The sequence below is a fragment of the Vigna umbellata genome, chromosome 8 (assembly GCF_029865625.1).
Source record: "Vigna umbellata cultivar VRB3 chromosome 8, Vumbellata_1.0, whole genome shotgun sequence".
In the NCBI taxonomy this organism is placed as follows: Eukaryota; Viridiplantae; Streptophyta; class Magnoliopsida; order Fabales; family Fabaceae; genus Vigna; species Vigna umbellata.
In genome coordinates, this window is record NC_142172.1 from 40026302 (window position 1) to 40040985 (window position 14684).

Here is a 14684-nt window from a genome sequence, read left to right on the forward strand (position 1 = left end):
GTTGTCTGGTAAGTCTAGTTCTATCAATTGGGACAAATTTGTGAGATGCAATTCATTGATATGACCTTCCAAATAATTTTTCTCAAGATGAAGAAACTACAACTTATAAAGCAACTCTATGCTTTCTGGTATTTTTCCAGTTAACTGATTGTTGGAAAGATGCAAATATTGCAAATATTTAAACACTAAAATATTAGGTAGTTTTCCAAAAATCAAGTTATTAGATAAATCTAGTATCTCAAGTGTTTTGTTGCACCTTGAGGAATTCTGGATGAAGCTAGAAATTTTTCCATTCAAACTGTTACTCTTAGAGGTATAATATCTCTAATGTGCATATGTTCCCACGAAAGCTGGAATCTCGTCTTTCAGTTTGTTTTTGCGAAGGCTAAGAGCTTCAAGAGAGTTCATTACTTTCCCAAATTCATCTGGGATGGGACTGTCTACCAAGTTATTATAAAGGGAAAGGCTTTGAAGATAGGTGAAGTTGAAAAACCAATGAAATACAACAAATGATTTCAATAAATTATCGGAGAGATAAAGGATGAGAAGAGAATGTGATTTTTGAAGGCCTTAAACGGATGTTTGTATCCATTCAAGACCAAAGACCAAAGAGATGTTACATGTCCGTTGTTGTGGCCTTCGCAGACTCATTAACAAAACAACAACGCTCCTCTACACCAGGAATAACCGTCGTTGGAATAAAACCAAAAAAAGAAATCGGAAAGGAGAATAATGAACGCCCAAGGATAGCGAAATTGATTCGGTTCATAAAACTTTTGCGCAAGGGATAATTAGACGGTTGGGTAGAATAAAGTTAAATGTGGAAGGGAAAACATTTCAGGAGCGGCGTCCATTTATAACTTGATCAAATGAAAAATGAAACAGGTGCTCAACAGGAAAAGTTTTGGTTCTCTGCAAGTCATTCCAACCTCGATTTTGCCAGAAAACGAAAAGCTAATAACAGTAATTTTACATAATTTTTTTCTTGAAATGGGTACTAAACAAAATTTTGTTAAAAGCATTTACAAATCACGAGATAACACAGCTTTTGATCGATGAGGTGAAAAAAATATTTCAGAAATATTTAAATGTTCTGTCGGAGTGGCTGTTGTATCTGGTTGTATCTCCATATTGATTATCATTACTCAGCTCCCATCAACTGCGTGAGGAATTAGCACAGAACTTAATTCATTGATTTTGCAAGTGCCAAGGTGGGTTGGTTAATATTTGAACTATAGAAAAGCATCAATATTCACCTTGAATATATCTCCAAACATGCCCATGGGGTTCTTTCGTTGTACTCCAAAGAACCTCTCGGCAGTATCATCTAGCATCTGAATCACAGTTTGTCACATTAAATGCAGCACAGAAGAGTGGTTAGAATTTTCATTGGACAATACGGATACGCCCACATATTCATTTGCTAACTAATATCTCTCTACCAACAACAGAGAGGAAAACAGATCATGACTTGGTTTGGTAAGTTATCTGACCTCGTTGAACGCAGGTTCCCTTTCAATACTTGGCCTAAAATTTGCTCTTAACATATTAAAAAGAGGCAGAGCATCTCTCTCCAACCTGACATAACAAAAAGAAGACATTGGTTTGCAACAAAAATGGAGCTCTAAATATTTGAAAGTACTGTAATAGAAAACCCTTCTTCCCATTAAAAACATCTTATACTATGTAATATGACTCCTATCCGATGTAACTTCATCTATTACATACTTCGATGAGCACCTTGCTTCTCTTTTATCAAGTGGTAACCAATTAATTATGTCTCTATTCCTGTCCTTACAGCAGAATAAGGTGCTTAATTTTAGTTTGATTTCTTTTATTCCTATCCATTGTCCATGACAAAGTGAAGTTTTCAAGTCCTGTAATAGATGAAATTTAGAAACAAATAAAATACTAAATAATTTTGGAATTAGATCGCTTCCAGTTCCCTTAAAATTAAAGTAAAGCAAAATGCCCCTTTTGTATGTCTGCATTTAGAACAGAAATTGATCGATTTTTTGGTTTAAGTTGAACAACATAAAAGACTTACGTTCGCAGAAGATAATTAATGAATTGCATCAACTCTGTCTTAGGAAACGTAACCTCAGCTGATTCGACTTGCGTCTTTATCTCTTCCATTAGTATGTTCGCGTCTCTCAAATTGCCTACAGATAAATACCTATAGTGCAAGAAATGAGCAATTCATCAGTTCGAAACCTTGTTTAAATACGCAGGGAAGTACAGCTGAAAGACACTAACCAAACAAAACATGGACTTTAAACTTAATAAGCATGTTAACATCATCGAAAACAGTGGATTCACTTCTTTACACTTCAATTGTCACCTAAAATGCCCACTGAATGGGCATTAGTAGAGAGGTCATGGGGTTAAGGTAAGTAACTATGCATGCATCAATGATGATTAGTACAACTGAAGTGAAAATTTCCTTCATTATCACTTAAACTAGAGATACCAAAACAGGGAGTGGAGAATAGCTTTAAACTGATTCTATCATCGTTTCTTTTAAGTTTGTTTTTATTAGCAAGAAACAACATCCTAATGTTACATTCTGTGATCTGAATAGGAAGTGTTTGTTTTGACAATAAACTAGATGAAGACTTAGCGAGAATACATTCTGCCAGATACAAACAATATTGGAGCCAAGTTAAATGCACACAAAAACCAAAATAAAAATAAAAATTAAACAGAGAAATATCTATGCACTACAGTTGTAATGAAATATGAAAAACATAAATTTCATCATGGTATAAATGCATGTATTCAGTAGTCCGAAACATTGATATTATTGCCACTAGAGAGAATTACATACTAAAATGCTTTTACCTTAAAACTGCCCGAGCAATGGCCAAATCGTCTTCACCAGGGTAACACTACAACATTTGAAAAAACACATCAGTTGATCCTCCCCAAAACAATACCATAAGAAAAAGTAAATTCATCAGCTATCTCCTCCATTTAAGTTTGAGAATAAAAATAATATAACAGTCATAAGCATCAATAAACATCACAAAAGTCGATCCAAGGTTTAGCAGAAAAGTATATCAAAATCGTCGGTATGCCTCCCACACAACATCGGAAAGCTGAGCCAAATAACAAGGAATAAAAACATTAGGAGGCTGACCTTGCCCAAAAAACTGACGAGAGTAGTAGCAAACTTCTTTGGATTGTTTCCTTTCACGTAATGATATGTAACTTTAGCCATATCCTGCAAGTAATGATATGTAACTCGCTACATAAATATCATAAAATTTAAATCTTTTAAAGGCACGCAAAGCTTCACAGCATAAAGCTATTTCCATAGCAGCCCCAAAATTCAGATATGTCACTTGCTCCAAACAATCTATGCAACAATATACTCTAACTTAAGTTTTTTTTTTTGTATCAAAAATTCATGCTAGGCATCATTATATTCTTTGATATCTCAGCTATGTTACACCCCAAAACATATCTATCATTTGTAATCACATAAAAAATATTATTAAAAAATAAATAAATAAAAAATAAACAGTCATGGGCCTGCAAACCAAACCCATGATCAAAGAATACATGGCACACTAAAACCAAAACCAATCTCTCCTATACATTGGAAGTTTACATCTATTATGAAAAAAATCCAAACTAATACTAGAATGTAAAACAGAATACCATTTAAAATTTTCTCCATTTACCACTCATATTAGCCAACTTATCAACACAACGGTTTTCTTCCCTAAAATTAAGCAAAACTTTAAACTCCATATCTCTACAAAGAGTTAGACATTTCCTCCATCTTCCTCTAAGAGTCCAAGAAACTATATTTTCATTATCAAAAACTTTACACACCAAAACTGAGTCATGTTCCTACCAAAGATGTGGGAACTTCTCCTTCCAAGCACACTACATAGCATATAGATAACTCCCATAAGTTCTGCATAAAGAGAATTTTATAGGCCCAGAAAAGCAGAAAAACTACTAATATATTCTTCTTTACTACCTCTAAAAATACCACCACAAGCAACCACACCCGGACAACCTTTTGCAGCACCATCAATATTTACTTTGATCCAATGTACTTCCGGAAATTCCCAAATCACTGAGATTAAAGAAGAAGGGGTACAAAGACCGAGTCGGAATACCAAAATATTTTAACACCTTAAAATCAGATATATTATACATAGATTTAGATGAAGAAGAACCAAATTTATATCAGCATTGCCTAGTCGCATGCAAACTGAGATAAATTCAAGGAAATTAAGGGTAGATATAAGATTAAAAAAGGAGGTCCCTTTACACAGCCCTTGAAAGTATCAGCTTAAAACAGCTACCACTAGAGTAAATAAGAGAGATAAGGAGTAGTTGAGAGACATCCGATAATTTCATCATCTCTATCTAGTGCCTAACCCTTTCTAACAATAACACTTGTCTAGAAGCCAATTTGAAAATAAATCATGTTTTCAGAGAGACTAGAGGACCTGCTACAATTTGCAATTTAGCCAATTCAGAACCCAGAGAACGTTGGCAATTTCTTCTTCTCATCTCAGCCAATTTTCTATAATTTTAACAGCTACCTAATTTATATAACACCTCAATAACTAACAATTTGATTCTCCAAATATTCATGACATGGCTTCCGAATTCTCCGCATCCTCATAGACACAATGCAACCAAAATTACCTAAATTTAGCCAACTAATCAATGTTTATGTGAATTTGTTAAATGTTGATCCAGAAAAGCTTTTACATATCTACACTCGTGTTTTTCTTCCACATAAAAATCAAAGATAAGATTCAAGAAAATAGCCTGTGAAACTTACCACCTCCGGACTTTCAGAAAATATGTATTCAGCTAGCATGATGTGCAGCTCTGGAGATCCATTAATACCTGCTCCATTTTCGGCAGACCACCTGAATAGATAGCAGCAAAGAGAGAAGATATTATTCAGACAAAAAATTATTATAATCTAGAAATTTTCCCAGCAAGTAATTTAAGTTTCTGCACACTCATTATAATTATGAGCACAAAAGTCTTATTAACAATATATTTGGGAAATACAAATGCTTTTTCTTCTGTAATATTTCCATTTCAGAAATAATACACACTTTGTTTCCATTACTGAGATATGTTTTCCCTTTTAATCACAACTGATATGTCTGCTAAAATATTGGGAACTAAATCAACAAGCTAAATAACTTTGAAGTCGGCACCTGGATTTGAGGTATGATGAGGATCAATCATGTCAGAAACATAGATGAGAGGATCAATCATAAATCCTTTTACATCTTACACCCTCAATTAACATTCGAAATTTTTGTACTGATCAGTTAATTCAACAAACAAACAAAAAAAAACATAAATGCATGTGCTGGCAGAACAAATCAAAACACATTACTCATATAGGATATTGCAAACTTTTCTCTATTATAGCTTGTAAATTGAAACACATAAAAGTCACCTCGACTTATGATAAAATAGATTCTCAGTTACAAGTATTAATAAGATATCTAAATGCATTAATATCTTTCTGTAAAGTAAACAATGAATTAAACTGCATCTTTTAAGATAAACACAACAGTATTTGACATTATCCCGCAAAGAAAAGAGAGGGGGGAGTGTTAAATGTTAAATATAATCTAGAGACTTTTAATGTGTTGAGTCTCACTTGATAGCAGCTTTTAAGAATGAGGAACAGCCCTCCACACGTGTCTTTGCACTTCCAATGCTTTCAGAAAGCTGCTGCATGTCATCAACATCCCACAGGTGTTGCGGCAGTGCAACCCGAGGAAATGAGATATAGATTTTCTTGAGACGTTCTACCATTAACATTTAAAAATAGTTAGTAATAAGTACGACTGTTTCATGGTTAAATAATATATGAATCCAAATAAGAATTAATGCTTTTATGCAAGTCTATGATAAGTAAAAATTAAGAACAATTTACATCGCATCACAAATAATCCCACAAAAAGTAAAATAACGACTCAAATATAAAACTGCAGAAGAAAGGATAAAGAACGGACCAAGAATCTCCTCATCATAAGGAACTTTCCCTTTTCCTAATATCTCCACAAACAATAAAGCTAATTCTGCTCCACAGGTTACCTTCAATAAATAGGAAATAACTGTTACACTTTTCTGTTTGGCAGGTCTACTGAATGTCTTATAATATATGTATATTAACATCGGAAATAAATTTTAAAGTTTAATTTAAATTTAAATATAATGGAAAGGATCCTTTTTTTTCTCTCTTAATGAATTTTTTAATCTTTTTAAATGCATGTGAAGAGAGAAATGGTATACATTCATGAGATATAATCCTCTTATATCAATTAATACACCTAAGTACATATATACATACATACAAACATAGGAATGGGCCCAAGCCCATATGCAAAAAAGTATCTAACAGCATTTCAGATGTCTCAGATAGGCAAAAATACGTGATCTAGATAGGAAAAGTAACCAATCATGTTATATAATTCAAAGCACAGCTCACATAACAGCAGACAAAGGAAAAATGACGCAGAGGCATGGCCTTTGAAGCCATCACAGCTCCTCCAGCCCCCCACCCACCCACGGAAAAAAGGCTGATAGTAGAACATCAGAAATGAACAGTCTATAAATTACAATAATATAACAATATGACAAATGCATATCTTTAAAGACATTGAAATGGAAAATGTAAAACCTGCCCATTGGACAATTGAATGCACGTTCCTGAATGTAGGATATCTAATGCTTCAGAGTACCTCTGAGCAGATACATATCTGCAGCAAATAATGTATGCTACATTAATGACTACACCTTATCTGATGAGTATGCATTAGCAAATGGAGTTGTAGACCAAAATAGTAAAGCTTGAACAAAAGCAAACTGAGGTTCATAACAAGATTGACCAAAAAAAGGGAAAGCACATTTTACAGATAAATTAATTTAAATAGAGAAGCAAAAAAGATGTTCCAACTCCAAGAGCAGTGGGTAAGATGCACCATAAAAGAAACCACAAAATAGAAAACTATAATGAAATAGCATTTAACAAAGAATCCCATATGTTCTACGTTAGAAAATAACCTTGCCTTCTTTGCTCATAAAACTCAAGGGTGTGTTCAATAGAACAGCGAGAACAACTCAGGACAACCAATTAATTCACAGCACAATTTTCTATCCGTTACATTGTTTGATGAACAATGAATAAAACAAATTTAATAACACAGAGGAGTTAGTCCTTCCAATGTGATTTTAGTTTGGGTTTTCATCTTCCAGTGAAATCTCATTGACCATGACAACTATGCCCTCCCAAGAACTCCTTTAGCGACCTCACACAATGTTCTCTTTTGAATATCCTTAACCACCTCTTTTTCTTCAATCTGTTACATTTCCTTTATATTTCTTTTTATTTTTAATTGAATTATGCTCAACAACTAAGTTTTTCTAATTGGTATTTTAGTAGAATATTCACTACCCACTTTTCTTAGTTCCTTATGTTGAAGATTATGCCTCTTGACAACTTCATCTTGGCACTCTAACCCTTGAATTCAACCTTGTTAAAAAGGTGAGTAAGAGTGAACAGGTGGGAGAAGGATATGCGTGGAGAAACAATGAGAAAGTTACATGCCAAAGGTAGTGGATTCAATTTTGTTAAACTATATTTAAGAGAGACATTGAAATAAAACCATGTGTTTCTATGGCAGCATGAATGTTTCATTACATTGAGAAAACAAAATCAATATAATAAATTGAGTGATTTGATATCCTCTAATAATAAAGACATGATATGAAAATAAATAAAATTATTCCTAATAATATGTGTATAATCTAGATATTCTTCAATATATAGGATTTCTATAATTATAATACTCCACCTCAAACTAGGGAATAAAAGTCATATGTGCCTAGTTTGATTCAAAATATGGTCGATCTTTAGTCTGCTCCGAATCTTATTGGATATGTCAGTCAACTCTTCACTAGTGATTTCTCCAAACTCCATTTTTTTCTCATATGAAACAACAATCTATCTCAATATGTTTGATCCTACAATGTAAGACAACATTAGAGACAATGTATAATGTTATCTGGTTGTCACGTATAAGATGCATTTAGGAACTTCAAATTTAAGTTCTTTGATGAGTTGTTTTAATCAATGAGCTCACAAGTGACTTACATCATCGCCATGTCATGCTTTTGCACTTGATTTTACCACAACATTTGTTTCTTATTTTTTCACAATATTTAATTACTTCCAGCAAAAATACAGCACCTCAAAATGGAGTGCCTATCATTTGGTGACCCTTCCTAGTCAGCATCAAAATATCCCACTATTTGAGTGTTTCATTTATCCTCATTAATGAGGCCTTTGTCAGGAGCATTCCTAATATACTTAAAAATCCATATTACATCCCAATGGTCTTGACTAGGATACTTTAAAATTGACTTGCTTTGCTTGCTTCAAAGGCGATGTAAGATGACTCACAGTGAAGCAATTCACCAACTAACCTTTTATATATCCAAGGATTAAAATACAGTTCTTCTTGGACAGATAAGTTTAATACTCGGATCCATTGGTGTGTCCACAAACTTAGCATGTTTGTTGTAAAATGTCTAGAGCATATTTTCTCTAAGATGTGACTGAACTATCCTTAAACTGTGAAACTTATATACCCAGAAAATATTTCTCACGTGTCCAAGATCTTTTGTCTAGCACTTTTGAACAAAATATTGTTTTAGTAGGATAATACCGTTCTTAACACTACATATGATAACAATGTCATCCACGTATATAATGTGATAGATAAATCTTTGGAGAGAATGATGCTACAACAAAGAATAATTAACATCATTTCATATCATTCCAAATTGATAAATGACCATTCATAAACATCCAAACGATGCATGGAGTGATTGCTTGAAGCCATATGGAGACCTTTGTAGATGACATACCATATCAAAATGACTCTCCCTATGAAACAAATTCAAGAGGATGCTCCATTTAAACTTCCTCATCTAGATCATCATGTAGAAATGCATTTTTTATGTCAAACTGAAATAGAGTCAAACGATGAATGGCTACAGTGGAAAAGAGAAGACAAATAGATGTAATTTTGGCAACAGGAGATAAAGTGCCATTATAACTTTTGCCATAGATTTGTGTATCCTTAGGCAATTAAGCGAGCTTTATAGTGATCACATTTTATCATTAGGTATCGTTTTAAGAGTATACAACCATCAATACCCAACAATTGATTGGCCAACTAGAAGAGGAACCAAGTCCCAAGTACCACTACTTTGAAAGACACCTCTCATTGATCATTGTTTGCCGCCACTCTAGGTGAGTTAAAGCTTCACCAGGAGACTTAGGATTAGTATGTGTGTTGTATCCCCTTACATTTTAGCAAATTAAACAGACCTTAAATCCTAACAAACTTAGAATTCATCAAAACAAAACATTGTTTTAGTTTACACTGTCTAGCTACCCCCAAAAAATAAGTATGTTATGAAAATTTATGGTATGGCTATCCTCTTCACCAATGATAAAAATTCCTTTTCAAGAGCACCAAATGATGAATTATGCCTCGCTATTTTACTAATCTGCTATCCCTAGCTTGTATCTTCTTCTACATATACTAGATTCGTAAAAAAATGCAGTAGTAGACGAAAGAAATAGCTACTCAAAAATAAATTACTTGCGATTTAAAGTAGCAGTTCACGATGAAGATCGAATTAAGAATATAAAATAGACGGTGTACATTTTCTCTTGAAGAATAAGTAACACGAAGACAATGTACGAACCTGGCACTAATGGATTTGTACATTTGCTGAGCTCCATAATAATTTCCCTCATTCACAACCTTCTCCAATTTTTCAATATTCTGCACGTCCCAAACGCAAGAAACTTGATATTTGACAAAAAAACATGTAATGAAGCATAGAAAGAAAAAACCTCAGAAAGAAACCTCAAAAATAAAAAGGAATAGAAAGTATAACCGTTAATTTTCAACCAATGCAACGGTTCATCGTCCAGGAAAAAAACATACAGTTTATTTATTATGAAAAAAGAAACAAAAAAAAAAATCGTTTAGAGGAATCTTGAAAAGGAAGAAGCAAAATCGAAGGATCGCAGATTTTGCTTACCTCTTGAGCGGGAGGTAGTTCGACTCTTCTGGATCTCTGTCGCGACATGAGGACGACGCACTCTTCGTGCTTTTGCCAATGAAAAACTAAAATTGGGAAAAAGGAAAAAAAATGATTATTTATAGAAAGACTATTCGGAGAAATTTGAGTTCTTTAGGGACTAAAGTGAAAATAAAAAGTTTTGTAAAACAACCTTTCTGGTCAAGGGATAAGGAATAATAGGAAAATTGCGGTGTGAGGAAGATGAGTAGCAGAGGGTTTTTGAGAGGAGCTTCGTTAACTGCAAATGCAGTGTGGCATCGAAGAAGTTTTTTCCCAGCAGTAACGGTTAGCGTCCACCACCGGAAGTTGTTCAAGTTTCAGAGCTTCTCTTCAACCACCACTTGTTCCTCTCTTCCACCTCCGGATTTGCCTCGTTTGGCAAAAACTGCTCAAATTTCACTTACCCCAACTGAGGTTTTGCTTTGTTTTATGTTATTTCATTTCCTTTCTAACTGTAAATACACTTTTTATCTGAATTTCAAATGTTAAAAAAAATGTTATTGCAGGTTGAAGAAATTGCCCCCAAAATTCAACAAGTTATAGACTGGTAAGTCAAAACTCTCTATGTCGTAACACTATTTAATCATATATATTTCACTTCATATTAAGGAGATTCGTTAGTAATTTCATGGTTTTTAATAAATTTTGATTGATAATATGGAATAACACTGATAGTTAAGAAGAATGAGATAGGGAGTGTGTTGCTAACCTGAAATTTGGATTCTGGAGGCTTTTTAGTTGGTTTTTGAGGACTAGCTGTTTGTTTCTTACTGGAGTTTTGGTTGTATTTGTGGAGATTATGCTTGCAGTGAACAAAACTTTTGAATTTGGATTGACTTGTATTGTGTGGCAGGTTTGGACAACTACAGGGAGTTGATCTTGAAAACGTTGAACCCTCCATCAGAGCAGGTTCTTTGTGAATACTTATCATTGCTTTCATCATCTATCCATGATTTCATATCCTTACTTTGGATTTTCTGTAATTTGATTGCACCATACCTTGATGCCAAAAAATGTTTCGAAATGCATAAGGCAAATTCTTTCATCTTCTTTTTTCGTTGTGGATTTGGGAGGGCTGCAAATTGTGATTGCAATACATTCTTTCAGTAGAGAATGCATTGTTAGAGTGTTTTAGTTTGATGCCAATGCCGTTTCCAAAGGCACATTAAACATTAACCCCACTCTCAAACTGAATATGGCGTTCAATCCAATGTTATCAATGGCGGATGGTGAAGAGCTAAAATTCTGCCATGTAAGCATGCCATTGCGGCCTATTGCATCGCCATTTACAAAATGAATATGGTGATTGGCAAAAATCCACCCTGCATGGAGATCATGGCACTGCCATTTAACAACATTGGTTCAATGTGAGCAAGCAAAAATTCAAACACAAGCTTGGTGTCTTTTTCTTGGGGTTGAGAACCTGGGTATGCTAGATTGAATGCCAGGAACTAATTTCTGATCCATTTTAGTTAATATCTCTCCCTTTTTATACATACATACATATATACATACATATATATATATATATATATATATATATATATATATATATATATATATATATATATATATATTGTTGCACTATATTGGTACGCCGCCTTAGTAACTAGTCACTGGGAAATGACGGTGATATTTTTGTGGGAAACAGAGGTTAAACACCCCAAAGAAAATTCACATTAAAACCCACATGGGTATGAGATGCAAGATACCTCAACTAAAATCTCTAACAGGCAAAAGATGGAACAGTATAAAAACTATTAATCCTATTAAGCTAAATACCTGGCAAAAGTATCAGTGACCTGATTGACATCTCTTAAAGTATGAGACTGGAATGAATGTGACAGGGATATTGCTACCTTGTACCAAAGCTAATCAATACCTTGGCAAATGAACATATTATCCACTTTCTAGTCATTGCTTTCTTAAACTTCAACTTGGTCATGCCAATCTGTTTAAATTGTGCTAATTGCCTGGGGTGGTTATCTTTTGTCTATAACTTGTCATGAACAACCAGGAGGAAAACGCTATATCAGTTGACATGTTAAAGTTATTTTCAGTTAATGTGTTTTCTACACCTTTTTATGTTCATTGGTTCTTTTACATGACTGGCAGAAAGCATCGTTGGTCATTGGTTTGACTTCACATTTTTTATTGCTAACTCTTTTTGTGTTATCTGTAGAAACTGAAAACAATTTGCGTGATAATGCTCCTGAAACATTTGACAATAGGTGAGTGGGTTATTGTTCTTATTCAGTACATGTCAATTGGACATAACTGGAAAACTAACGGTGCTAACATGGTGTGTGTGCTTGACAGGGACGCCATGATCGCTTCTGTGCCGAGCTATGAAGAGCCTTATATTAAAGTTCCGAGGGTCTTAAGCATGGACTAAAGTTAAAATTGCTTACATGAGTTATTTGGTATAAGGAAGAACACATTAAAATTGCTTTTGCTGTACTTTGAATCTCTTGGTTTCTTATTTGACCCAACTCTTCTTTTGGATTTTTTGAGGGAATTTAGTTCGGCTTGTGAACTCTGCACCTGCACTGAGTTTAAGTCATAGTCATGTGACTACAATAAATATACCCATCCATACCTACATGTATACTGATATACATTTTCATTCATGTACAAAAATAATTCCTCATACATATGGGTTTTCAAAACAAAACAAGATATAACATGTTTATAGCAATAAATAGCTGGAGATAAAGCATTTGATAAACATCTCCAAGAAAATACATCTCTACGCCTAGCACTCGGTCTATTCAACTTATGTTTTAACATTGCTTCTTGTGTCCAAACATTATCATTATTATAATTCAAACAATGATATATAAAAATGGTAAGCTATTAGAAAATAAGAAAGTTATATGCTATAAAGCTCTTAAACTATTATGATGCACAGCGCAAATATTTTATAAATAAATAACTAACACTCATTTTCTACCAAAGGCATCACATTATCATTCAAACATTTAGAAGACTAATAGGCTAAAAAAGTGACATGAAGAAAGAAAAATACCATAAACCAGGCGTTATATTATTATTGTTACTTTTTTTTGGTGAATGACTAAGTTGTGTTAGAAAACATAACTATTTACTTTTACTTTTGAACTATATTTTTTTGTTTACGATACTCAACCATAATACTTTAGTTAAAGAAATTAAACCACTATGATCAAACTAAAGACTTATTTATTTAATTATTACTTAATGTATTGACTAAATTTAGCATCTGGAGTAAGATTTTTTAAATACATTTAGGATCAAGAAAATCTAAAACGCAAATGATGATTTTTAATGAATTTCAATTAAATGAGAAATACAAAAATAAAGTAGTATATCAAATGAAAAGTGTTTGGAACGAAAACATGATATGTTATTCATACATAGGATGTTTATGAAACATTTGAAAGAAAAAAAAATAATGAATTTGAATATGTTTGAAAGAAAAAAGTTGTCCCTGAAACATATTCTTTACTAATCTTCACTGGCTCTGTAAGTTTGAAATGTAAATTTTTCTTTCCTTTTTTTTCTTCCCATACAATATTTTGTGATAATCTCTTTGGAAGAGAAAGTACCTTTCGTACTGCTTTTTGTAAGCATTAGGTTCAAAGAAACATAAATGGCTGCTCCAATATAATCTTCATGCTTGAGAAGGACTCTAGTGACTGCAGATATTTGTAGTGCATTTCTGTGTTACAAAGTTTTCGATCACTTACTATAGTGCTATTGAACCATCTTCTTCAATCACAATGATGGCTCTCACTCCAACAAATAAGACTTAACATTTCATTAAAGTTTATTTCATAACTCTATTAATTTTACTTACTGCATTTCTTTTTAACAATTTTTACTTATTAGGGACATGATGGCTCAAGCTTTGCTAATGAACTATTGAACTTTTTTTTATGACTATCAATTAAAATAAAAGTGTGTCTTCAACTTAATAATGTTTCAGAAAGTAGAGTTAAGTATAAAAACTAAATTAACAGTATTTGTATTTATCTGTCTATAAAATTATTTTTGGAGTAAGAAGTGATGTTAATGTCAGCACTAATTGGTGATGGTGTCAATTTCTATTAGAGACTTATCTGTAATGATGACAAAAATTCCAAGAAATCTCAATCTAAATCTTATCTTTTAATGGATGTTGATAACAAGACTTTTGCATCTATTAGCTAAAACTTGTTTTTTTATATAAAAAAAGTATTTTTAATAAAATAAAATAAAAATAGAGTTTTATGTTTTCTTTAGAAATAACTTAAAGTTGTTTCTCATAAAAGATCACATGAGTGGAAGAGATGAAATCACTTTTAATTAAAAAAAATCACAATCACATATATCATCTGTTGCCCAAATAAAATTATGTAGACATAAACAATTTTTAACCATCATTTATACTTTTAACATCTCATTTTTCCTACAAAGACACAATCATCCATAATGCATCTTTCAAATAAAGATATATTAATGAACATTTACATCTCTAAAGTTTTTGTTTTATCTTTAGA

The 14684-nt window shown here is 32.9% G+C and overlaps 2 protein-coding genes across 2 annotated transcripts; one reads left to right on the forward strand and one right to left on the reverse strand.

Moving 5' to 3' along the window:
- Positions 1–821: 821 nt before the first annotated feature.
- LOC124843642 (golgi-to-ER traffic-like protein) lies at positions 822–10449 on the reverse strand. Its single transcript, XM_047320444.2, has 13 exons — positions 10316–10449; positions 10123–10208; positions 9781–9860; positions 6683–6761; positions 6015–6096; positions 5657–5807; positions 4811–4901; positions 3140–3223; positions 2842–2888; positions 2048–2176; positions 1494–1578; positions 1257–1334; positions 822–1159 (listed from the first exon to the last, which is right to left on the reverse strand). The coding sequence occupies exons 2-13, from the start codon at positions 10168–10170 to the stop codon at positions 1142–1144; spliced, it is 972 nt and encodes a 323-aa protein (XP_047176400.1). The 5' UTR covers positions 10171–10208; positions 10316–10449; the 3' UTR covers positions 822–1141.
- Positions 10366–12768, forward strand: LOC124843644 (glutamyl-tRNA(Gln) amidotransferase subunit C). The gene is made up of 5 exons (XM_047320446.2): positions 10366–10578; positions 10671–10711; positions 11018–11073; positions 12347–12395; positions 12484–12768. Exons 1-5 carry the CDS (start codon positions 10366–10368, stop codon positions 12557–12559), a joined length of 435 nt encoding a protein of 144 aa, XP_047176402.1. The 3' UTR covers positions 12560–12768.
- Positions 12769–14684: the final 1916 nt, after the last annotated feature.